The sequence below is a fragment of the Salmo trutta genome, chromosome 3, assembly GCF_901001165.1.
Source record: "Salmo trutta chromosome 3, fSalTru1.1, whole genome shotgun sequence".
Lineage (NCBI taxonomy): Eukaryota > Metazoa > Chordata > Actinopteri > Salmoniformes > Salmonidae > Salmo > Salmo trutta.
The window spans coordinates 66168014-66195542 of NC_042959.1; the positions used below are offsets into that span (position 1 = coordinate 66168014).

General features: G+C 43.4%; 1 protein-coding gene across 2 annotated transcripts in view; it reads right to left on the reverse strand.

Moving 5' to 3' along the window:
* LOC115184468 (sodium bicarbonate cotransporter 3-like) overlaps positions 1-27529 on the reverse strand; it is an 83897-nt gene that overhangs the window by 43831 nt on the left and 12537 nt on the right. For both annotated transcript variants that reach the window (XM_029745372.1, XM_029745373.1), the window contains exon 2: positions 1068-1149. In XM_029745372.1, coding sequence (XP_029601232.1) covers positions 1068-1149 — 82 coding nt within the window. The remainder of the gene's footprint in view (positions 1-1067; positions 1150-27529) is intronic.

Here is a 27529-nt window from a genome sequence, read left to right on the forward strand (position 1 = left end):
CAGGAATCTGAGGTACGGGAGGTTCATCCGCCCCCTCTGGACATCGAGGGAGTCCCGGCATACTCTGTTCGTTCCATCCTGGATTCGAGGCGTCAGGCAGGGGGCCTTCAGTACCTCGTGAAGTGGGAGGGGTACGGCCCGGAGGAGAGGTGCTGGGTTCCGGTTGTTTTGGACCCCGAACTACTGCGGGAGTTTCACCGTCGCCGGCCGGATCGCCCTGCGCCTCGCCCTCGGGCGCACTGCTGGAGCCACGCGTCAAGGGGGGAGGGGTACCGTCACGACTTCCGCCGAAGTCGGCTCCTCTCCTTGTTCGGGTGGCGTTCGGCGTCACCGGCTTTCTAGCCATCGCCGCTCCTTTTTTCATATTCCCATTTGTTTTGTCTTGTTCCATACACACCTGGTTTTCATTCCCTAATCACACTGAATGTATTTAGTCCTCTGTTCCCCTCCATGTCTTTGTGTGAAATTGTTTTGATGTTATGTGTGTATTGTTACGCGCCAGACTTTTGTTTATTGTTCCGTGTTTTGGGCATGTTGTTTGGACCTACACTCTGCTCTCCTGCACCTGACTTCGCCTCCAGTACACACCCGTAACAGTTACACAGTTCTCTACCTCATTAACCAGGGATTACAAGTTATTAGTATTCAAGTTCACCTCACAAAGCCTGGTCTCCCCAAACACAGTTTCTTGGGAGGGGATGCAGCTACAATTCCATTGTGGATCCTATAAAGTCTGGAAATTGTGCCAGGGCTTTTCCCCTGCAGTCAGAGCTCAGTGGAATGTTGGTGGAAGTTATGCATACCTCAATTACCAGACCAAGCCAGACAAACGTGACTCTGGATTTTTCATGATATTACAGTGCATGAGGAAAAACACATCTGTGTGAATGAGAGTGAGAGCATGCATTTGTAGAATCCCCTCTGTCCTATGGCCATACAACAATGGCATTACACATGGGCCTCCTTGATACTGCTCCGTGTGTACTCAGTGTATACTGTCAACATGAATAGGATCCGGGCCCATGTGATACTTTGTGTGTATATATAAACACTAAAATCAGACTTACTCTCTAGCTCCTCTTTCTCAAAGTTGGTGTGAATGGTGGAGCTTGTCTTCCCCAGGTCCACCACCGCCTCATCATCGTTCCCCTGGAGACAACAAGGAGAAATACAAATTCAGTGGGCAGATTGAAACAAAACACAAAAAGGAGAACAGAATGTACATATGGTGGAGATGCAGAGAGAAAGGATATTTATTCATTCATTCAATAGCCTAAATCTTCATAGTTCACAAAGAGCAAGTTGTTTTAAAGCTGCAATATGTAAACTTTTTGGGAGACCTGACAAAATTCACAGAAATGTGAGTCATAGATCTGTCATTCTCACTAAAAGCTAGTCTAAGAAGCGGTAGATATGGTCTATGTGCTCTATGCTTCCTGTTTTTCAGTTTCATTTTTGTGTCTTTTGCTTTCGGTTTTGCACACTAGCTGCAAACAATACTTTTGGTTATGGAAAATATATATTTCACAGCAGTTTAGATGGTACAATGATTCTCTACACTATACTTGCTTGTTTTGTCACAAACTGAAATTAGGCAAACTACTAGAATTTTAGCAACCAGGAAATGGCGGAGTGATTTCTTCATAGTGCATCTTTAAGCATTGAAAGAATTGTTCAACAACCTAGACACTAGTGGGTAGGAAGGAAATAATGAGGCACTTTAAAAAAAACGTGGGCCTACGTAGTCACTCCTATTGATGACGCAGCACAGCACCAGAGATACACAATGGAAGAGGGTAATACAGGTCACATTGGGTGACAGTTGGAGCCGTGTGAAGTTAACTTCCTGTTCTTGGTCTTACACTTCCTGTTCTTGGTCTTACACTTCCTATTAGGTTACACCTTTTAACACAGCAGTCAAATTCAATAGGACTACTTAATCCAGCCATCTCACTAAGACCACACAGGCAATAGTATAATAGTAGAGTTTCGTCTGCTTCAAGACAAAGAAATCATAGGTATATTCTGATAGCCTCTTAAACAGTCATGGGAACGACCCTGCATTTTCCATACAACTACACCACATACAAGAACAACTCCAAACTGTCATCGTTCAGTTGATATGGGAGATGCCATTACCACTGCTTTTCAGGGGAAATGGAAAAAGAGTCTGTGACGAGACTTCAGCTTTTGAACATTAACAAGGTGACACTCCATCTTAACCCCTCCATATTTACTGGATTGGTTGAACAGTGCAGAAGAGAACCTCCTGACAGTTTTTTTTCCTTCTCGTCAAGACCAATATGTAGGGGGATCTAGTGTCAGGTGTTTCTTTTTCGCCTACTAGGTTAGATTAATTATAAGAGACAGTGTATTCTACTGTATCGGCCTAAACAGGAGAAAGGCCTTTGAACGCTATAGCCAAGGGGAATGACTCAGAGGGATGTCCCTGCTGAATAAAGCCTAGGCGGCTGGACAGCACCTGCGGGGGTAAGCGCTGAGGTAAATATTTGTGTTGGGCACAAGCCAGCACGCCCCGATTCCAAAGACAGGCTGTCTTAGCCACACGACACAGACGCATAGTGTTTCGATTTTAGTTACTTATACTTTACAAGTTTGTGTTATCCATCTCTCCAGCTTGCATTTCCTCTTGGTCTCTACATCACTCTGCATACTCCTCCTAACAAGGGACAATTGTTCTGTAACAGCTATGAACCCAAGAGAAGTCCAACCTGTTGGGTTTATTAGGTTTAGTCTACTACTTATTGAACTCATTGAAGTAGACTCTAGGTCTATTTATTAGAGACCAACTCAGACATATTAAACTAAGTGGCAGTTGGCAACGTTTTACTAACTTTCTAGGCAGATTAGCCTCCTGTCACATATGATAGATGCCACTGACTGACCTGTCATTTTCATGGCTATTCTAGAAGTGGTGCACTATTTCAGGGCACTACATCAGAGTTCAGAGTTTTAAAAATCTCTGCCAACCTTTTTTCTAGAACCAAGGTGTGCCTTGTAAATATAATTAGACACACAGGCTACCTCCTGATGATGAAATAAGCCATGTGGTCCAGTGCTACTGCTCTGGAAAGCACTAACAATCCAGTCAGTAGGAGCCTACCTAGAATACTACTACTACCACCACCACTCTGAACTTCTGCCCCACGGCACTTTTACATTCATGGTTTTTAAAGCTTGAATGTGCTGCATTAGAACATAAAGCAATAAGTTCATGAAGTGGAAAGTTATTGATTTAGCTAGTACGGTTGCTGGGCCTGCTAGCTAAACCATATGGAAGGAACTTCTAGAGAACTACCCAATTAGCAAGTGCTGCTTCTACTGAAATGGCTAAAAGATGATGGTTTCAGAGTAATTCAGTGGGTTTAACTTTTGGAGATAGTTTGCTTGTTATTTGGGTTCCTACCTCTTCCATCCCTGGTACAGTAATAGGCTCTCAAAAAAACTCAACAGTATTAAAAACCACACTGCTATGAAAAAAGCACATGCCTATTCCCAATACAGACCAGAACACACATACCACACACATGGAGCTTTGGCTGCTGTGGTGGTCTTCAAATTGACAATATCTCCCCAGAAGTCCATGGCTGGCAGACTCCGCAGAGTGGCGGAACCCCTCCAACTAAAGAGCACCCAAGTCCTGCTGCAATCACTGGATGGTGACTGGGTGGTTGGAGTGGGGAAATCGAGGTGGCAGTGAACGCAAATAGTCCTACATGTCTGAGCAGACAGTCTGGATGGGTGCCCAAATAGTCCTACATGTCTGAGCAGACAGTCTGGATGGGTGCCCAAATAGTCCTACATGTCTGATCAGACACAGTCTGGATGGGTGCCCAAATAGTCCTACAGGTCTGAGCAGACAGTCTGGATGGGTGACCAAATAGTCCTACAGGTCTGAGCAGACACAGTCTGGATGGGTGCCCAAATAGTCCTACAGGTCCGAGCAGACACAGTCTGGATGGGTGCCCAAATAGTCCTACAGGTCTGAGCAGACAGTCTGGATGGGTGACCAAATAGTCCTACAGGTCTGAGCAGACACAGTCTGGATGGGTGACCAAATAGTCCTTGAATGTGTGTAAGTACACGTGTTCACAATTCGCATCTGCTTTCAGGAGGGTGGTCCAAATATATGTTTTCTTATTTTTAGCTGTGGGCGTGTCCTGAGAGCTGCTTTAAAAGGGTGGGGGGGCACCCACACAAATTAAACAGCATGTGGGGTGACGGGGGGCAGCCGGTCTGGAGGTCAGATGTAAATCAGTCCATGTGCCACACTTGGGGTGCTAATAAATCAATCCATAATTATTTTACAGTTAAAAAGCTAGGCTACATGGGATTTGGAACATTAGGTTATACTAAATGTAGGTTGCTGCACCCAAAATGTAAGACATTCGTCGGGAAGATATAGATTGTTGCATTTGTACATGGGATATTGTTAACTGTTTTGTACCTATCAAATCCAACGTGGATGGATATTTAGGGTGTTTTATGCTAGTTTGCTAGACCAGTAGCCAGAATCAAAATGTGTGCACTTATGTACAGCGCCTTCGGAAAGTATTCAGACACCTTGACTTATCCCACATGTTGTTACGTTAAAGCCTTATTCTAAAATGGATTAAATTACGTTTTTATCTCAGCAATTTACACACAATACCCCATTATGACAAAGCGAAAACAGGTTTTTAGAAATAAAATAAATATCTTATTTTACATAATTATGAGACCCGAAATTGAGCTCAGGTGCATCCGGTTTCCATTAATCATCCTTGAGATGTTTCTACAACTTCAGTGGATTGGACATGATTTGGAAAGGCGAGGTGGTCAGGGAGGTGACCAAGAACCCAATGATCACTCTGGCAGAGCTCTAGAGTTCCTCTGTCGAGATGGGATTCCAGGAGGACAACCATCTCTGCAGCACTTCACCAATCAGGACTTTATGGTAGAGTGGCCAGACGGAAGCCACTCCTCAGTAAAAGGCGCAACGGCCCGCTTTGAGTTTGCCAAAAGGCATCTAAAGGACTCACCATGAGAAACAAAATTCTCTGGTCTGATGAAACCAAGAATGAACTCTTGTGGCCTGAAAGCCAAGTGTCACGTCTGGAGGAAACCTGGTACCATCCCTACGGTGAAAGATGGTGGCAGCATCATGCTGTGGGGACGTTTTTCAGCAGCAGAGACAGAGACTAGTCAGGATCGAGCTTCTATCTCAAGGTCGTCAGAATGCTAAACAGCAGTCACTCAGAGGCTGCTGCCTAGATTGAGACCCAATCACTGAACACTTTAATAAAAATGGATCACTAGTCACTTTAAAACAATGTTTAAATATCTTACATTACTCATATCACATGTATATACCATATTTTATACAATCTACTGCACCTTGCCCATGCAGCTCGGCCATCGCTCATCCATATACTTATATGCACATATTCTCATTCACCCCTTTAGATGAGAGTATTAGGTAGTTGGGAAATTGTTAGATTACCTGTTAGAGATCACTGCATTGTCGGAACAAGAAGCACAAGCATTTCGCTACACCCGCATTAACATCTGCTAACCATATGTACAGTGGGGGGAAAAAGTATTTGATCCCCTGCTGATTTTGTACGTTTGCACACTTACAAAGAAATGATCAGTCTATAATTTGAATGGTAGGTTTATTTGAACAGTGAGACAGAATAACAACCAAAAAAGCCAGAAAACACATGACAAAAATGTTATAAATTGATTTGCATTTTGATGAGGGAAATAAGTATTTGACCCCTCTGCAAAACATGACTTAGTACTTGGTGGCAAAACCCTTGTTGGCAATCACAGAGGTCAGACATTTCTTGTAGTTGGCCACCAGGTTTGCACACATCTCAGGAGGGATTTTGTCCCACTCCTCTTTGCAGATCTTCTCCAAGTCATTAAGGTTTCGAGGCTGACGTTTGGCAACTCAAACCTTCAGCTCCCTCCACAGATTTTCTATGGGATTAAGGTCTGGAGACTGGCTAGGCCACTCCAGAACCTTAATGTGCTTCTTCTTGAGCCACTCCTTTGTTGCCTTGGCTGTGTGTTTTGGGTCATTGTCATGCTGGAATACCCATCCACGACCCATTTTCAATGCCCTGGCTGAGGGAAGGAGGTTCTCACCCAGGATTTGACGGTACATGGCCCAGTCCATCGTCCCTTTGATCCGGTGAAGTTGTCCTGTCCCCTTAGCAGAAAAACACCCCCAAAGCATAATGTTTCCACCTCCATGTTTGACGGTGGGGATGGTGTTCTTGGGGTCATAGGCAGCATTCCTCCTCCTCCAAACACGGCGAGTTGAGTTGATGCCAAAGAGCTCCATTTTGGTCTTATCTGACCACAACACATCCACCCTGTTGTCCTCTGAATCATTCAGATGTTCATTGGCAAACTTCAGACGGGCATGTATATGTATTCTTGAGCAGGGGGACCTTGCGGGCGCTGCAGGATTTCAGTCCTTCACGGCGTAGTGTGTTACCAATTGTTTTCTTGGTGACTATGGTCCCAGCTGCCTTGAGATCATTGACAAGATCATCCCGTGTAGTTCTGGGCTGATTCCTCACCGTTCTCATTATCATTGCAACTCCACGAGGTGAGATCTTGCATAGAGCCCCAGGCTGAGGGAGATTGACAGTTCTTTTGTGTTTCTTCCATTTGCGAATAATCGCACCAACTGTTGTCACCTTCTCACCAAGCTGCTTGGCGATGGCGTCCCACCTACTCAACAGCCAGTTGAATCCCGTGGCGCGTTATTCAAATACCTTAGAAATGCTATTACTTTAATTTCTCAAACATATGACTATTTTACAGCATTTTAAAGACAAGACTCTCGTTAACCTCTACGGGCTAGGGGGCAGCATTGAGAATTTTTGAAAAAATATGTGCCTATTTTTAACTGCCTCCTACACCAACTCAGAAGCTAGAATATGCATATTATTGTTCAGGTTTGGATAGAAAACACCCTAAAGTTTCTAAAGCTGTTTGAATGGTGTCTGTCAGTATAACAGAACTCCTATGGCAGGCAAAAACCTGACAAGGTTTCATGCAGGAAGTGGCCTGTCTGACAAGGAGTCGTTCTTCTTGTCTCTGTTTATTGAAGAGTAAGGATCTTACCTGTAACGTGACAATTCCTAGGGCTCCAATAGGCTCTCAGAACCCGTGAAAAACCTGAACGATGACGAGGCAGCCTCAGGCTGAAACACATTATCTCCTTTTCCAAGTGTCGCATCAGGGGACAACAGAATTAGGCGCGTGCACGATTCGCCCCCGTGGAGTATTTTCATTCGGCTGTTTAGCTAATTGCAGATTCCCGGTCGGAATATTATCGCTTTTCTACGAGATAAATTGCATAAAAATTGATTTTAAACAGCGGTTGACATGCTTCGAAGTACGGTAATGGAATATTTAGAATTTCTTTGTCACGTTCTGCGCCATGCGCACGACCGTGATTTAGCATTCTGATAGTGTCTAGAACGCACGAACAAAACGCCGCTGTTTGGATATAACGATGGATTATTTGGGACCAAACCTACATTTGTTATTGAAGTAGAAGTCCTGGGAGTGCATTCTGACGAAGAACAGGAAAGGTAAGACCATTTTTCTTATAGGAAATATGATTTTGATGAAGGCTAAACTTGCCGGGTGTCTAAATAGCTAGCCCGTGATGGCTGGGCTATGTACTTAGAATATTGCAAAATGTGCTTCATCCGAAAAGCTATTTTAAAATCGGACATATCGAGTGCATAGAGGAGTAATGTATCTATAATTCTTAAAATAATTGTTATGCTTTTTGTGAACGTTTATCGTGAGTAATTTAGCAAACTGTTAGTAAATTCCCCGGAAGTTTGCGGGGGTTATGCTTTTTCTGAACGTCACATGCTAATGTAAAAAGCAGTTTTTTGATATAAATATGAACTTGATTGAACAGACATGCATGTATTGTATAACACAATGTCCTAGGTGTGTCATCTGATGAAGATCATCAAAGGTTAGTGCTGCATTTAGCTGTGGTTTGGGTTTATGTGACATAATATGCTAGCTTGAAAAATGGGTGTCTGATTTTTTCTGGCTGGGCACTCTGCTGATATAATCTAATGTTTTGCTTTCGTTGTAAAGCCTTTTTGAAATCGGACAGTGGGGTTAGATTAACGAGATTCTTGTCTTTAAATAGCTGTAAAATAGTCATATGTTTGAGAAATTGAAGTAATAGCATTTCAAACGTTTTAAAAATCGCGCCACAGGATGACACTAGCTGTTACGTAGGTGGGACGAATTCGTCCCGCCGGTCCCATAGAGGTTAATCTAACCACACTGTCCGAAGAACTCCTCTATGCACTCGATATGTCCGATTTTAAAATAGAATATTGCAAAATGTGCTTTCACCGAAAAGCTAAGTAGATAGCCCGGCATCACAGGGCTAGCTATTTAGACACCCAGCAAGTTTAGCATTCACCAAAGTCAGATTTACTATAAGAAAAATGTTATTACCTTTGCTGTCTTCGTCAGAATGCACTCCCAGGACTTCTACTTCAATAACAAATGTTGGTTTGGTCCCAAATAATCCATAGTTATGTTCCAACAGCGGCGTTTTGTTCGTGCGTTCAAGACACTATCCGAAGGGTAAATAAGGGTTACGAGCATTGCGCATTTTGTGACAAAACATTTCTAAATATTTCATTACCGTACTTCGAAGCATGTCAACCGCTGTTTAAAATCAATTTTTATGCCACTTTTTTCGTAAAAAAGCGATAATATTCCGACCGGCAAAGCCTGTTTACATTCAACGAGAGAAAAAGTAAAAGCATGCTATCCCCTCATGCACGAGCCTCGTCTTATGGCCGTCTTATGGCCGCCAAACGAGCAAATGTGTTTCAGCCTGGGCATTGAATTACGTCATTCAGCTTTTTCCCGGGTTCTGAGAGCCTATGGGAGCCGTAGGAAGTGTCACGTTACAGCAAAGATCCTAAATGTTCAATAAACAGAGGCAAGAAGAACCACCACTTGTCAGACAGGCCACTTCCTGGTGAGAATCTTCTCAGGTTTTTGCCTGCCATATGAGTTATGTTATACTCACAGACACCATTCAAACAGTTTTAGAAACTTTAGGGTGTTTTCTATCCAAAGCCAATAATTATATGCATATTCTAGTTACTGGGCAGGAGTAGTAACCAGATTAAATTGGGTACGTTTTTTATCCGGCTGTGTAAATACTGCTCCCTATCCCCAACAGGTTAAGAGTGTGCTCCTAATCTCAGCTCGTTACCTGTATAAAAAGACACCTGGGAGCCAGAAATCTTTCTGATTGAGATGGGGTCAAATACTTATTTCCCTCATTAAAATGCAAATCAATTTATAACATTTTTGACATGCGTTTTTCTGTCTCTCACTGTTCAAATTAACCTACCATTAAAATTATAAACTGATCATTTCTTTGTCAGTGGGCAAACGTACAAAATCAGCAGGGGATCAAATACTTTTCCCCCTCACTGTATGTGACCAATAAAATTTGATGATTTGGGAAAGATGAACGGAGGAAAGTACAGAGAGATCCTTGATGAAAATCTGCTCCACAGCGCTCAGGAGTGGCTTCGGAACAGGTCTCTGAATGTCCTTGAGTGGCCCAGCCAGAGCCCGGACTTGAACATCTCTGGAGAGACCTGAAAATAGCTGTGCAGGAACGCTCCGCATCCAACCTGACAGAACTTGAGCAGATCTGCAGAGAAGAATGGGAGAAACTCCCAAAATACAGGTGTGCCAACTTGTAGTGTCATACCCAAGAAGACGAGGCTGTAATCACTGCCAAAGGTGCTTCAAAGTACTGAGTAAAGGGTATGAATACTTATGTAAATGTGATTGATAATTTATAAAAAATAAACAAAAATTAAACTAAACTGTCTAAATACCTGTTTCTGCTTTGTCATTATGGGGTATTGTGTGTAGATTGATTAGGAAAAAAACAATTTAATACATTTTAGAATTAGGCTGTAACGTAACAAAATGTTGAAAGAGGGGTCTGAATACTTTCTGAAGGCACTGTAAACTGAGCAACACCACCAGCAAGCCAGTCAAATAAAAAAAAGTGGGTCTGCCAATCAGCCTAAACACATCCCACCAGTCAAAAAAGTTTGGACACCTACTCATTCAAGGATTTTATTATTTTTACTATTTTGTACATTGTAGAATAAGTATGAAATAACACATATGGACGCTTGCTACGTCGAAGAATCTCAAATATATTTTGTTTAACACTTTTTTGGTTACTACATGATTCCATGTGTTTTTCATTGCATGTCTTCACTATTATTCTACAATGTAGAAAATAGTATAAAGAAAGAAAAAACCTGGAATGAGTATGTGTGACCAAACTTTTGACTGGTGCAATATATTATTATTAAGTTAATATGTGCCAAATAAATTCTCTCCAGCTGGGTTTTGCTAACGTTAGCTAAGTGGCTAACATGTTAGCTTGCAAGATCAAGCTTCTTGGTAAGAGCAGCAGAGAACATCTCCTCCGGGATTAAGATCCCTGCTCCCTAACACTTGTTTTGTGCATGCTGAAAACTGTGTTTTGAGATACTTGCATAACTTTATGAGCTGGGTTGTCTGTCCTAGTAGTAAATGTTTGCATGCGCTCATTAGCACTTACCTAGCATCCTCTATAAGAAGTCCTTAGTACTTGTTAGCATTCTGGTAAGTGACGTTTTGGGGCTTTTTCTACGTAAATGTTTTTAATAGCGCCCCTTGTGTGCACTACCAGTAATACCATATAACCCAGGATGGCACAGGCATGGCATGAAGGTATGGACATCTGGATACCACCCAACCCCAGAAAGAAAGTGAAAGCAATAAGCTACAGTGAGCTACCTTCAGAATCCAAAGTGTCCTCATGTGCACTGTGATCCAACATCTGTGTCATCCTCCAAATACAGAGCCGTCCAAGGTACTGCATCGCAGTGCAAGAGGAGTCACTGTAGTCCCTGGTTCGAATCCAGGCTGCATCACATCCGGCTGTGATTGGGAGTTCCATAGTGCGGCACACAATTGGCCCAGTGTCGTCCAGGTTTGGCCGGGGTAGGCAGTCATTGTAAATAAGAATTTGTTAAATGAAGGTTAAATTAAAATCCCCAATTTTTATTTATTTACATAACACCATGTAGAAGGTAACAGATGGCTTTAACAATCAAGGCAGACGACTCTATTCATCGGTTTAAAATTTCTCACATAAAAAAACAACATTTTTAGGCTCCATGGTGGCACAAAACAAACAGTCAGACAATCCATGGGAGGGCGAGGGCCCAGGAAGCAGAGCATTGTTCTGGGAATGATGTCTGGAGGGCTGACAAGTCTGGGTAATTCCACGGTAACAGTGACACAGAGACTCGGATGTTACTTTAAAAGTATGCCAACAAAATTACATTGTTTGTTTGTTTAACTTTACAATCAAACAAACAAACAATACAACTTTATGCACAAGGACTACTTTTAACAATTTCCAATAAGGGTTCTCATGGTTCACCAAACCCATGGTTCGGTATGTATTACGGTTTTAGGGTCACGGTTTGGATCGGTTTCAGTACAGCAGGAAAATGAAATGCCATTCAATGTTCTTGGCATTGTCTCTTGTGACAGGATTGTTATGTTGGGCCTCTCAAGTTTCCACTCTGATGCTGCGTTTGTAACCATGTGGGAGGTGGGAATTTACCAGTTGTGATGTTGGAAATACCAGCTGAATACATTCATGTCATTTGAACTAGTTGAGAAACGCTGATTGGCTAATGGCTAACAAGCTGCGTCAACCATAAACTAAAAGTACAGCTATCATTATTGTAACCAAACTATAAAAAATTATAAAAAGCAACCTATTAAACTGCCAAAAATGCTGTTAGAGGCCATTTCCTTACTGGGTGACGTCAGAGGTCACCATGTGGGAGAAAAATAAGAAAAATGTATGGACTCAACTAGTGTAAGTCGCTTTGGATAAGAGCTTCTGCTAAATGACAAAAATGTATGTATATATGTAAGTGGGTGCTCAGGATTAAAGACGGGTTTCGCACTAGTAATTACCAGTTGGAGGGCCATTCAAATCTAATTTTATTAGTCACATGCGCCGAATACAACAAATGCTTACTAACGAGCCCCTAACCAACAATGCAGTTTAAAAAAAGAATAAGAAATAAAAGTAACAAGTAATTAAAGAGCAGCAGAAAAATAACAATAGCGAGACTATATACAGGGGTGGGGGGGGGGTGTTACCGGTACAGAGTCAATGTGCGGGGGCACCGGTTAGTTGAGGTAATATGTACATGAAGGTAGAGTTATTAAAGTGACTATGCATAGATGATAACAACAGAGTGTAGCAGCAGTGTAAAAGAGATGGAGTGGGGGCAACGCAAATAGACTGGGTAGCCATTTGATTGCAGACAACCTGCAGACTTGTTTACGTGCTGCTGTGCGTTTTGTTGCCGATCTTACTTTGCTACCTGACTACTTTACGGTTTTTACTTTTTCATTACCGTATATTTTTAGTTTTTCCCTCACTCAACTTTTTTCATTCAACTTTCCTACCCCGGAGGTTTTATCTGGACATGGTTCGTCAGGACTTCAAACAGCCGAAGCTAAGTAACATTAACATGATGCCTTCTAATTGCAGTCGTTGTACTTATAATATACAGGAGAGCGCTCGCCTTACGGCGAGGATAGCTGTGCTGCAAGCCCAGCTTCAGACGCAATCGTTAGGCAAGGGTAATTTCAGTGTAGGAAAGGATGAAACAGCGTCTGTGGCACCAGTAAGTACAGAAAGTAACGTTAGTATAAACCCCCTCTCACGGTCCCCGCAGCCGGACAACTTTCTCATGGCTTCTGGAGGGAAACGCTGTAGGAATACTCAACCGGTGTTGCTTATTCAGCCGACAGAAACTTTCAACCGGTTCTCCCCATTAAGCGAGTCGGAGGCCGAAACTTCTCTGGTCTCTGCTCCTCCCGTTGTGGGGTCTGAGACACCGAAGCCTCCCACCATTAGCTCTGACAAATTGAAAACCCTAGTCATTGGCGACTCCATTACCCGCAGTATTAGACTTAAAACGAATCATCCAGCGATCATACACTGTTTACCAGGGGGCAGGGCTACCGACGTTAAGGCTAATCTAAAGACGGTGCTGGCTAAAGCTAAAACTGGCGAGTGTAGAGAGTATAGAGATATTGTTATCCACGTCGGCACCAACGATGTTAGGATGAAACAGTCAGAGGTCACCAAGCGCAACATAGCTTCAGCGTGTAAATCAACTAGAAAGATGTGTCGGCATCGATTAAATGTCTCTGGCCCCCTCCCAGTTAGGGGGAGTGATGAGCTCTACAGCAGAGTATCACAACTCAATCGCTGGTTGAAAACTGTGTTCTGCCCCTCCCAAAAGATAGAATTTGTAGATAATTGGCCCTCTTTCTGTGACTCACCCACAAACAGGACCAAGCCTGGCCTGTTGAGGAGTGACGGACTCCATCCTAGCTGGAGGGGTGCTCTCATCTCATCTACGAACATGGGCTCTAACTCCCCTAGCTCCACAATGAAATAGGGTGCAGGCCAGGCAGCAGGCTGTTAGCCAGCCTGCCAGCTTAGTGGAGTCTGCCACTAGCACAGTCAGTGTAGTCAGCTCAGCTATCCCCATTGAGACCGTGTCTGTGCCTCGATCTAGGTTGGGCAAAATGAAAGATGGCGGTGTTCGCTTTAGCAATCTCACTAGTATAAAGACCTCCTCCATTCCTGCCATTATTGAAAGAGATTGTGATACCTCACATCTCAAAATAGGGCTACTTAATGTTAGATCCCTCACTTCCAAGGCAGTTATAGTCAATTAACTAATCACTGATCATAATCTTGATGTGATTGGCCTGACTGAAACATGGCTTAAGCCTGATGAATTTACTGTGTTAAATGAGGCCTCACTCCCTGGTTACACTAGTGACCATATCCCCCGCGCATACCGCAAAGGCGGAGGTGTTGCTAACATTTATGATAGCAAACTTAAATTTACCCCCAAAAAAACAACAACGACGTTTTCGTCTTTTGAGCTTCTAGTCATGAAATCTATGCAGCCTACACAATCACTTTTTATAGCTACTGTTTACAGGCCTCCTGGGCCATATGCTGCGTTCCTCACTGAGTTCCCTGAATTCCTATCGGACATTGTAGTCATCGCAGATAATATTAAAATTTTTGGTGACTTTTATATTCACATGGAAAAGTCCACAGACCCACTCCAAAAGGCTTTCGGAGCCATCATCGACTCAGTGGGTTTTGTCCAACATGTCTCTGGACCTACTCACTGCCACAGTCATACTCTGGACCTAGTTTTGTCCCATGGAATAAATGTTGTGGATCTTAATGTTTTTCCTCATAACCCTGGACTATCGGACCACCATTTTATTACGTTCGCAATCGCAACAAATAATCTGCTCAGACCCCAACCAAGAAGCATTAAAAGTCGTGCTATAAATTCTCAGACAACCCAAAGATTCCTTGATGCCCTTCCAGACTCCCTCTGCCTACCCAAGGATGTCAGAGGACAAAAATCAGTTAACCACCTAACCGAGGAACTCAATTTAACCTTGCGCAATACCCTAGATGCAGTTGCACCCCTAAAAACTAAAAACATTTGTCATAAGAAACGAGCTCCCTGGTATACAGAAAATACACGAGCTCTGAAGCAAGCATCCAGAAAATTGGAACGGAAATGGCGCCACACCAAACTGGAAGTCTTCCGACTAGCTTGGAAAGACAGTACCGTGCAGTATCGAAGAGCCCTCACTGCTGCTCGATCATCCTATTTTTCCAACTTAATTGAGGAAAATAAGAACAATCCAAAATGTATTTTTGATACTGTCGCAAAGTTAACTAAAAAGCAGTATTCCCCAAGAGAGGATGGCTCTCACTTCAGCAGTGATGAATTCATGAACTTCTTTGAGGAAAAGATCATGATCATTAGAAAGCAGATTACGGACTCCTCTTTAAATCTGCGTATTCCTCCAAAGCTCCGTTGTCCTGAGTCTGCACAACCCTGCCAGGACCTAGGATCAAGGGAGACACTAAAGTGCTTTAGTACTATATCTCTTGACACAATGATGAAAATAATCATGGCCTCTAAACCGTCAAGCTGCATACTCGACCCTATTCCAACTAAACTACTGAAAGAGCTGCTTTCTGTGCTTGGCCCTCCTATGTTGAACATAATAAACGGCTCTCTATCCACCGGATGTGTACCAAACTCACTAAAAGTGGCAGTAATAAAGCCTCTCTTGAAAAAGCCAAATCTTGACCCAGAAATTATAAAAAACTATCGGCCTATATCGAATCTTCCATTCCTCTCAACATTTTTTGAAAAAGCTGTTGCGCAGCAACTCACTGCCTTCCTGAAGACAAACAATGTACACGAAACGCTTCAGTCTGGTTTTAGACCCCATCATAGCACTGAGACTGCACTTGTGAAGGTGGTAAATTACCTTTTAATGACGTCAGACCGAGGCTTTGCGTCTGTCCTCGTGCTCCTAGATCTTAGTGCTGCTTTTGATACCATCGATCACCACATTCTTTTGGAGAGATTGGAAACCCAAATTGGTCTACATGGACAAGTTCTGGCCTGGTTTAGGTCTTATCTGTCGGAAAGATATCAGTTTGTCTCTGTGAATGGTTTGTCCTCTGACAAATCAACTGTAAATTTCGGTGTTCCTCAAGGTTCCGTTTTAGGACCACTATTGTTTTCACTATATATTTTACATCTTGGGGATGTCATTCGAAAACATAATGTTAAATTTCACTGCTATGCGGACGACACACAGCTGTACATTTCAATGAAACATGGTGAAGCCCCAAAATTGCCCTCGCTAGAAGCCTGTGTCAGACATAAGGAAGTGGATGGCTGCAAAATTTGTACTCTTAAACTCGGACAAAACAGAGATGCTTGTTCTAGGTCCCAAGAAACCGAACAGAAACCGAGAAGATTGTCTGTTGAATCTGACAATTCATCTGGATGGTTGTACAGTCGTCTCAAATAAAACTGTGAAGGACCTCGGCGTTACTCTGGACCCTGATCTCTCTTTTGAAGAACATATCAAGACTGTTTCAAGGACAGCTGTTTTCCATCTACGTAACATTGCAAAAATCTGAAACTTTCTGTCCAAAAATGACGCTGAAAAATGTATCTATGCCTTTGTTAATTCTAGGTTGGACTACTGCAATGCTCTACTTTCCGGCTACCCGGATAAAGCACTAAATAAACTTCAGTTAGTGCTAAATACGGCTGCTAGAATCCTGACTAGAACCCCAAAATTTGATCACATTACTCCGGTGCTAGCCTCCCTACACTGGCTTCCTGTTAAGGCAAGGGCTGATTTCAAGGTTTTACTGCTAACCTACAAAGCGTTACATGGGCTTGCTCCTACCCATCTTTCCGATTTGGTCCTGCCGTACATACCTACACGTACGCTACGTTCACAAGACGCGGGCCTCTTAATTGTTCCTAGAATTTCTAAGCAAACAGCTGGAGGCAGGGCTTTCTCCTATAGAGCTCCATTTTTATGGAATAGTCTGCCTACCCATGTGAGAGACGCACTCAGTCTCAACCTTTAAGTCTTTACTGAAGACACATCTCTTCAGTAGGTCCTATGATTAAGTGTAGTCTGGCCCAGGGGTGTGAAGGTCAACCGAAAGGCTGGAGCAACGAACCGCGCTTGCTGTCTCTGCCTGGCCGGTTTCCCCTCTTTCCACTGGGATTATCTGCCTCTACCCCTATTACGGGGGCTGAGTCACTGGCTTACTGGTGTTCTTCCATGCCGTCCCTGGGAGGGGTGCGTCACTTGAGTGGGTTGAGTCACTGACGTGGTCTTCCTGTCTGGGTTGGTGCCCCCCCTTGGGCTGTGCCGTGGCGGAGATCTTTGTGGGCTATACTCGGCCTTGTCCCGGGATGGTATGTTGGTGGTTGGAAATATCCCTCCAGTGGTGTGGAGGCTGTGCTTTGGCAAAGTGGGTGGGGTTATATCCTACCTGTTTGGCCCTTTCCGGGGGTTTCATCGGATGGGGCCACAGTGTCTCCTGACCCCCCCTGTCTCAGCCTCCAGTATTTATGCTGCAGTAGTTTATGTGCCGGGGGGCTAGGGTCAGTCTGTCACATCTGGAGTATTTCTCTTGTCTTTTCCGGTGTCCTGTGTGAATTTAAATTTGCTCTCTCTAATTCTCTCTTTCTGTGACCTGAGCCCTAGGACCATGCCTCAGGACTACCTGGCTTGATGACGCCTTGCTGTCCCCAGTTCACCTGGCCGTGCTGCTGCTCCAGTTCCAACTGTTCTGCCTGCAGCTATGGAACCCTGACCTGTTCACCGGACGTGCTACCTGTCCCAGACCTGCTGTTTTCAACTCTCTAGAGACAGCAGGAGCGGTAGAGATACTCTCAAAGATCGGCTACGAAAAAGCCAACTGACACTTACTCGTGTTACTGACTTGTTGCACCCTCGACAACTACTATGAATATTATTATTTGACAATGCTGGTCATTTATGAACATTTGAACATCTAGGCCATGTGCTGTTATAATTTCCACCCGGCACAGCCAGAAGAGGACTGGCCACCCCTCATAGCCTGGTTCCTCTCTAGGTTTCTTCCTAGGTTTTGGCCTTTCTAGGGAGTTTTTCCTAGCCACCGTGCTTCTACACCTGCATTGCTTGCTGTTTGGGGTTTTAGGCTGGGTTTCTGTACAGCACTTTGAGATATCAGCTGATGTAAGAAGGGCTATATAAATACATTTGATTTGATTAGGTGTTCAGGAGTCTTATGGCTTGGGGGTAGAAGCTGTAAAGAAGCCTCTTGGACCTAGACTTGGCGCTCCGGTACCACTTGCCGTGCTTTAGCAGATAGACTGTTCTATGACTAGGGTTGCTGGAGTCTGACAATTTTTAGGACCTTTCTCTGACACCGCCTGGTATAGAGGTCCTGGATGGCAGGAAGCTTGGCCTCTGATGTACTGGGCCGTTCGACTCTGTAGTACGTTGCGGTCGGAGGCTGAGCAGTTGCCATACCAGGCAGTGATGCAACCAGTCAGGATGCTCTTGATGGTGCAGCTGTACAACCTTTTGAGGATCTGAGGACCCATGCGAAATCTTTTCAGTCTCCTGAGGGAAATAGGTTTTGTCGTGCCCTCTTCATGACTGTCTTGGTGTGCTTGGACCATGTTAGTTTGTTGGTGATGTAGACACCAAGAAACTTGAAGCTCTCAACCTGCTCCACTGCAGCACCGTCGATGAGAATGGGGGCGTGCTCGGTCCTGTTTTTCCTGTAGTCCACAATCATCTCCTTTGTTTTGATCACGTTGAGGGAGAGGTTGTTGTCCTGGCACCACACGGCCAGATCTCTGACCTCCTCCCTATAGGCCGTCTCGTCGTTGTCGGTGATCAGGCCTACCACTGTTGTGTCATCGGCAAACTTAATGATGGTGTTGGAGTCGTGCAGTCATGAGTGAACAGGGAGTACAGGAGGGGACTGAGCACGCACCCATGAAGGGCCCCTGTGTTAAGGATCAGCATGGCGGATGTGTTGTTACCTACCCTTACCACCTGGGGGTGGCCCGTCAGGAAGTCCAGGATACAGTTGCAGAGGGAGCTGTTTAGTCCCAGGGTCTTTAGCTTAGTGATGAGCTTTGAGGGCACTATGGTGTTGAACGCTGAGCTGCTGTCAATGAATAGCATTCTCACATAGGTGTTCCTTTTGTCCAGGTGGGAAAGGGCATTGGAGTGCAATAGAGATTGCATCATCTGTGGATCTGTTGGGGCGGTATGCAAATTGGAGGGGGTTTGGGGTTTCTGGGATGATGGTGTTGACATGAGCCATGACCAGCCTTTCAAAGCACTTCATGGCTACAGATGTGAGTGCTATAGGTCGGTAGTCATTTAGGCAGGTTACCTTAGCGTTCTTGGGCACAGGCACTACGGTGGTCTGCATAAAACATGCTGGTATTACAGACTCGGACAGGGAGAGGTTGAAAATGACAGTGAAGACACTTGCCAGTTGGTCAGCACATGCGCGCAGTACACATCCTGATAATCCGTCTGGCCCTGCGGCCTTGTGAACGTTGACCTGTTTAAAGGTCTTACTCACATTTAGCTCGTCTGGTAGGCTCGTATCACCGGGCAGCGCTCGGCTGTGCTTCCCTTTGTAGTCTAATGGTTTGCAAGCTCTACCACATCCGACGAGTGTCAGAGCCGGTGTAGTACGAGTCGATCTTAGTTCTGTATTGACGCTTTGCCTGTTTGATGGTTCGCCAGAGGGCATTGCAGGATTTCTTATGTTTCCAGATTAGAGTCCCGCTCCTTGAAAGCGGCAGCTCTAGCCTTTAGCTCAGTGCGGATGTTGCCTGTAATCTATGGCTTCTGGTATGTACGTACGGTCACTGTGGGGACAACGTTGTCGATGCACTTATTGATGAAGCCAATGACTGATGTGGTACTCAATGCCATCGGAGGAATCCCAGAACATATTCCAGTCTGCGCTAGCAAAACAGCCCTGTAGCTTAGCATCTGCTTCATCTGACCACTTTTTTATTGATCTAGTCACTGGTGCTTCCTGCTTTAATTTTTGCTTGTAAGCAGCAATCAGGATGATAGAATTATGGTCAGATTTGCCAAATGGAGGGTGAGCTTTGTCTGCATCTCTGTGTGTGGAGTAAAGGTGGTCCTGAGTTTTTTCCCTCTGGTTGCACATTTAACATGCTAATAGAAATTTGGTCAAACGTATGTAAGTTTCCCTGCATTGAAGTCCCCGGCTACTAGGGGCGCAGCCTCTGGGTGAGTGTTTTCTTCTTTGCTTATGGCGGAATACAGCGCATTCAAAGCCTCTGACTGTGGTGGTATGTAAACAACTACAGATGAAGTCTCTAGGTAGATAGTGTGGTCTATAGCTAATCATGAGATTCTCTACCTCAGGCGAGCAATAGCTCGAGACTTCCTTAGATATCGTGCACCAGCTGTTATTTACAAAAATAGTCTGTCGCCCCTGGTGTTACCAGACGCCGCTGTTCTATCCTGCAGCGTTTAACCAGCCAGCTGTATGTTGATAGTGTCGTCGTTCAGCCACGACTCTGTGAAGCATAAGATATTACAGTTTTGAATGTCCCGTTGGTAGTTTAATCTTCTGCGTAGGTCATCCATTTTATTGTCCAAAGATTGCGCATTTGCTAGCAGAATGGAAGGAAGTAGGGGTTTATTCGATCGCCTACGAATTCTCAGAAGGCAGCCCGCCCTCTGGCCCCTTTTTCTCTGCCTCTTCTTCACACAAATCATGGGGATCTGGGTCTGTTCCCAAGAAAGCAGTATATCATTCACGGAGGGTTCGTCAGACTTGTTAAATGAAAAAAAGGATTCTGCTAGTCAGTGTTGAGTAATCGCAGTCCTGATGACCGAAAATAACTTCTGGCCATAAGAGACAACAGCTGCAACATTATGTACAAAATAAGTTTAAAAAAATTAAGTTAAACAATGCAAATAAAAATACTTTTTTTTTTTAATAGCAAACACGTTGGGGGCACGTAAAACGTCTGCCCTCTTGTCCGGCGCCATTTAAGTGTATTTTTCCTCAGTCGTATGTGGCAAATTCTCATTTCCATCTTGGTTACAAAATGCACCATGTCACTGCCTCCATTAGTGACAGATAAGCACCCTTTCCGGGGTAATGTGATGGGCTGTCACTGTTAAGTAAGCGCAACACAGGATGCATTGGCCAATTCATTGAAAACTTTGGCTTGCATATACAGAGAGGGTACTAGGCCTACCCGTTTGCTGAAATGCGTAAAAAAAAAAGATTGAAAAAAGGAAGTTCGTAAACATGGTTCGAGGACAAGGTGCTGAAACCCCCCATTCTCAAACACCAAGAATGGGTGCATATCCACAGCTATAAACCGAAGACAATAAATATAAACATAACCTACCTATGGCTCTTCTAATTTATTTAGCCTGGTCAGTCAACTGCCAAGGGCTGCTTGAATGCAGAAGGGAAGCGATGTTGTGTTGTGGTTTATTTCCATCTTGTTGGCAGCTAGGCTATTCTTGTTAAGCGTGGCGAGATACTGTTAACGTTTTATTATTTTACCTTTAACGTTTACAGCCACGTTTACAGCCAAAATGTTCCCAAACTGGAGATTTAAGATTAGAATTTTGATTACAACATGCATATAGGCTCTAGTTGTTTTGGAAGAGCCTGAAACGTTTTGAACTCAGATTTACTCAATTGACTTATTAATACATTTTTTTAAATGTATTAATTGGGGTTCACAGTGCGGACCGAACGGTTTGGTAAGAATACCTGTACCATTACATCCCTAATCTCCACTGAAAATTTTACAAAAAATACATTTACTCAAGAAAAATAGTGCAAATGTTTGGTAACAGAATGACGGTAAAATCTTTATTTTACCACGTTTTGCAAAAACTCATGTTAAATATCCACTCAGAATTAATATTCAAAGATGTCTGCAGAAAGAATGGGCTGTCAGCTATGATGATACATTGAGTTTCAACTACAGTAAGTGAAGTGGAATAACATCCGGCAACAGAATGACATCACGAGTCCCTGATCTATACAGAAATGTATAATTATAAATGGTCATTCTCTTCATGGTGATGTATCCTTAATAGGTACCCAAAAGTAGAAACATGTAGTATCCTCCTTAGCATGTTTGGGTATTATTGTACACACTGGCTATTATTCTAATAAACTCTGCCCCCAAACAAGACCAAATTTGGTTGGTCCGGCCCAAATCTGTACCAATCATAGACGGCTAAGTTTGGCCATCACACTACAGCACAGCATAGTTCAGTACAGTATACACACACCTTAGTGTACAAAACATTAAGAACAGCTTCATAATATTGAGTTGCACCCCCTTTTTGCCCTCAGAACAGTTCGTTGGGGAATGGACTCTACAAGGTGTCCAAAGCGTTCCACAGGGATGCTGGCCCATGTTGACTCCAAAGCTTCCCACAGTTGTCAAATTGGCTGGATGTCCTTTGGGTGGTGGACCATTGTTGATACACACGTGAAACTGTTGAGCGTGAAATACCCAGCAACCTTGTAGTTCTTGACACAAACTGGTGCGCCTGGCACCTACTACCATACCCCATTCAAAGGCACTTAAATATTTTGTCTTGGCCATTCACCCTCTGAATGGCACACATACACGTCTCAATTGTCTCAAGGCTTAACAAAATTCTTTAAACCCGTCTCCTCCCCTTCTTCTACACTGATTGACGTGGATTTAATAAGTGACATCAATAAGGGATCATAGCTTTCACCTGGTCAGTCTCATGTAAAGACCAGGTGTTCATAATGTTTTGTACACAGTGTAGTTCAATACAGTAAATTGTACTCTACTGTATAAACATGTGAAACAGACATTGACAGATTCAGACTGACCAAATTTAAAAAACTACTTTTCAACGTCCATCGACATCGGTCCGCAGCGGGTGAGACGGCTGGTTACATTAAATTGAAAGGGGGGGGGGGGGCTGGGAGAGGTGGCATTAACGAGAGGGAGGGAGGTTGTCCAGACGGTTTTTCACACTCTTGCTTTGACCACCACGTGACAAAGAGAAAAAACATATCAGTATGCCAGTGGAAGGGAGGACAGCTAGCAGGTGACCCTCAATTGGTTTGTGACTACTATGAATTCCCATTGTAGCCAATTGAATTGCAGTGATTCGGACCTGAAGTTCAGTGCGCTTAAATGGAATGCAATTCCCTATTTAATGCACTTTTCTCTATGCGTATTCTGACCTTGAACTTAAGCATGAAAATAGCGTGCTATTTACCTGCTATATACGTTTTGGGTCAAGATCGAATAAAAAGTGAAACATTAAGTTATCCTTTTTAGATAAAACTATACTAAATGTATTAAGGGCTACAGTAGCCTCAACAGCACTCTGGGGGTAGTACCATGGTGTAGCCGGAGGACAGCTAGCTTCCATCCTACTCTGGGTACATTGACTTCAATACAAAACCTAGGAGGCTCATGGTTCTTATACTCTTCCATAACTTGCACAGTAATTACGACAACTTCCGGAAGACGTCCTTCAACCCATCAGAGCGCTAGCAGCATGAACTGACATGTTGTTCACCCAATCTAAGGATCAGATAATTAATTTAATTTAAAACTAAAAGCATAGCCTACAGCTAGCTAGCACCGCAGTGCATAAAATGGAGTTCAGCAGTTGACTCAAGTAGAGATTAAGACAGTAGTTTAACAGATTTTAACAAATTAATTTTTTCAAAAATAAAGGAGACGCAAGAGAGAGCGTGAACTAGCTATATTTTGTTGTATTTTCATTTTGTTAGCTAGCGAATGCAGCTAGCTAGTTTAGCCTACTCAAAACAGCCGGCTCTAACAAACAAAGACGGGAGCTATGTTAGCTAGCTGGCTATCCAACAATGGAACTCTTCCAAGGTAAGCTTTTGGTTTTATTAATTTAGTGCCACCGGGGCCTGCCAGTTTAACTGCTAAATTGCACTGCATGATTGTAGTGGATTTACTAACGCGTTAGTTCTAGTAGTCATGTTGACTATGATGTAAGCTAATATGGTGAGAACGATGTAGGCTGTGTGTAGCGGTTGTCGGTTATGGTATGAAGGTTTGGCAAGGAAAGGTTTGTCTGGTCACAGACAGCTGACCAGTCCACAAGGAAAGGAAAAAGGTGAGAGGAGAACGTATAGATGCAAGAAGGAATTATACAACGAGAAAAGTGATAATGCTGTTTCTATGTGGCTACTATGAAAGTGAACTGTTTGAAGGTGATCAGGGGAGTATTCATTATGTCGATTCTGTTGAAAACCATTTCTTAACCTCTCTAGGGTAGGTGGGACGAAATCGTCCCACCTACGTAACAGCCAGTGGAATCCTGTGGCGCGTAATTCAAATACCTTAGAAATGCTATTACTTCAATTTCTCAAACATATGACTATTTTACACCATTTTAAAGACAAGACTCTCGTTAATCTAACCACACTGTCCGATTTCAAAAAGGCTTTACAACGAAAGCAAAACATTAGATTATGTCAGCAGAGTACCCAGCCAGAAATAAATCAGACACCCATTTTTCAAGCTAGCATATAATGTCACAAAAACCCAAACCACAGCTAAATGCAGCACTAACCTTTGATGATCTTCATCAGATGACAATCCTAGGACATTATGTCATACAATACATGCATGTTTTGTCAGTCACAAAGTTGTCAGTCACAAATAGAGTGAAGACAGAAATACAGCTGGCAAAGCTATCTATAACTAACCCAAGATAGGTAATCTGTGTCGTTTACCAGGGGAGCAAATGAAGCATAGTGGGCAGAACAAGCAAGGAGGTAGGCAAAGTCAAGCACAAGCTAGCATGATCCCATTGTAGCATGTATTTGCATATTTCCGTTAGGGAGCGCCTCCTCTGAAGCGCGCGTGTGCACAGACTCAATTCGACCTTGCACTCCAAAACAACGCCATTTTTTATTACTTTGGCAAAGCGACAAGTCTATACAACTTAGTGCACTTTGTTTGTAACAGATGTTGGTTTTGGCAACAGAAAAATGTTTTGTAATCAGATGTTTCATCAATGAGAAAATGTGCATATAGGCAGCCCAGTTTCACCTAGTTCCATCCTCCCACTACCTGCGACTGGACTGCCTCTCACTAACATTTGGTGAGAAAATGTTCTAAACGGATGCTTCAGCTTTATAGCCCCTGTGACATGTCTGGGTTTCTCCTTCTGTATGTGCTGATGGTGTTTGTGGTTGCAGTCAAATGTCTTTACACGTAGGGGAAAGCGCATACATTTGCACATCCATATAATGTGAGTGAATTTGCTCGTCCCATATAATGTGGTAACGATGAGTCTCCTGGGCCAGACTTTTCAGTGCATTTTTTGCATTCCAGTTAACCTCTATGGGCTAGGTGGGACGCTTGCGTTCCACCTACTCAACAGCCAGTGTAATCCTGTGGCGCGATATTCAAATACCTTAGAAATGCTATTACTTCAATATCTCAAACATATGACTATTTTACACCATTTTAAAGACAAGACTCTCGTTAATCTAACCACACTGTCCGATTTCAAAAAGGCTTTACCATGAAAGCAAAACATTAGATTATGTCAGCAGAGTACCCAGCCAGAAATAATCAGACTCCCATTTTTCAAGCTAGCATATAATGTCACATAAACCCAAACCACAGCTAAATGCAGCACTAACCTTTGATGATCTTCATCAGATGACACACCTAGGACATTATGTTATACAATACATGCATGTTTTGTTCAATCAAGTTCATATTTATATCAACAAACAGCTTTTTACATTAGCATGTGACTAGCATGTGACTAGCATTCCCACCGAACACTTCCGGTGAATTTACTAAATTACTCACGATAAACGTTCACAAAAAGCATAACAATTATTTTAAGAATTATAGATACAGAACTCCTATATGCACTCGCTATGTGCGATTTTAAAATAGCTTTTCGGTGAAAGCACATTTTGCAATATTCTAAGTAGATAGCCCGGCATCACAGGGCTAGCTATTTAGACACCCACCAAGTTTAGCCCTCACCAAAGTCAGATTTACTATAAGAAAAATGTTATTACCTTTGCTGTTCTTCGTCAGAATGCACTCCCAGGACTTCTACTTCAATAACAAATGTTGGTTTGGTTCAAAATAATCCATAGTTATGTTCAAATATCCTCTGTTTTGTTCGTGCGTTCAAGACACTATCCGAAGTGTAAAGAAGGGTGACGCGCCCGACGCGTTTCGTGACAAAAAAAATTCTACATTTTCCATTACCGTACTTCGAAGCATGTCAACCGCTGTTTAAAATCAATTTTTATGCCATTTTTCTCGTAAAAAGCGATAATATTCCAACCGGGAAACCGTGTTTTAGTTCAAAGACAGAGAAAATAAAAACATGGAGTCGCCTCATGCACGCACCTCAGTCTCATTGTACTCTGATAAACCACTTACCAAAGGCGCTAATGTTTTTCAGCCAGGGGCTGCAAAGGCATCATTCAGCTTTTTCCCGGGTTCTGAGAGCCTATGGGAGCCGTAGGAAGTGTCACGTTACAGCAAAGATCCTAAGTTTTCAATAAAGAGAGTCAAGAAGCCCAAGGAATGGTCAGAGGGCACTTCCTGTACAGAATCTTCAGGTTTTTGCCTGCCATAGGAGTTCTGTTATACTCACAAAAACCATTTGATCCCCTGCTGATTTTGTGCGTTTGCCCACTTACAAAGAAATGATCAGTCTATAACTTTAATAGTAGGTTTATTTGAACAGTGAGAGACAGAATAACAACAACAAAAAAATCCTGAAAAACACATGTCAAAAATGTTATAAAATTATTTGCATTTTAATGAGGGAAATAAGTATTTGACCCCTCTGCAAAACATGACTAAGTACTTGGTGGCAAAACCCTTGTTGGCAATCACAGAGGTCAGACGTTTCTTGTAGTTGGCCACCAGGTTTGCACACATCTCAGGAGGGATTTTGTCCCACTCCTCTTTGCAGATCTTCTCCAAGTCATTAAGATTTCGAGGCTGACGTTTGGCAACTCGAACCTTCAGCTCCCTCCACAGATTTTCTATGGGATTAAGGTCTGGAGACTGGCTAGGCCACTCCAGGACCTTAATGTGCTTCTTCTTGAGCCACTCCGTTGTTGCCTTGGCCGTGTGTTTTGGGTCATTGTCATGCTGGAATACCCATCCACGACCCATTTTCAATGCCCTGGCTGAGGGAAGGAGGTTTTCACCCAAGATTTGACAGTACATGGCCCCGTCCATCGTCCCTTTGATGCGGTGAAGTTGTCCTGTCCCCTTAGCAGAAAAACACCCCCAAAGCATAATGTTTCCACCTCCATGTTTGACGGTGGAGATGGTGTTCTTGGGGTCATAGGCAGCATTCCTCCTCCTCCAAACACGGCAAGTTGAGTTGATGTCAAAGAGTTCCATTTTGGTCTCATCTGACCACAACACTTTCACCCAGTTGTCCTCTGAGTCATTCAGATGTTCATTGGCAGACTTCAGATGGGCCTGTATATGTATTCTTGAGCAGGGGGATCTTGCGGGCGCTGCAGGATTTCAGTCCTTCACGGCGTAGTGTGTTACCAATTGTTTTCTTGGTGACTATGGTCCCAGCTGCCTTGAGATCATTGACAAGATCATCCCGTGTAGTTCTGGGCTGATTCCTCACCGTTCTCATGATCATTGCAACTCCACGAGGTGAGATCTTGCATGGAGCCCCAGGCCGAGGGATATTGACAGTTATTTTGTGTTTCTTCCATTTACGAATAATTGCACCAAATGTTGTCACCTTCTCACCAAGCTGCTTGGCGATGGTCTTGTAGCCCATTCCAGCCTTGTGTAGGTCTACAATCTTGTCCCTGACATCCTTGGAGAGCTCTTTGGTCTTGGCCATGGTGGAGAGTTTGGAATCTGATTGATTG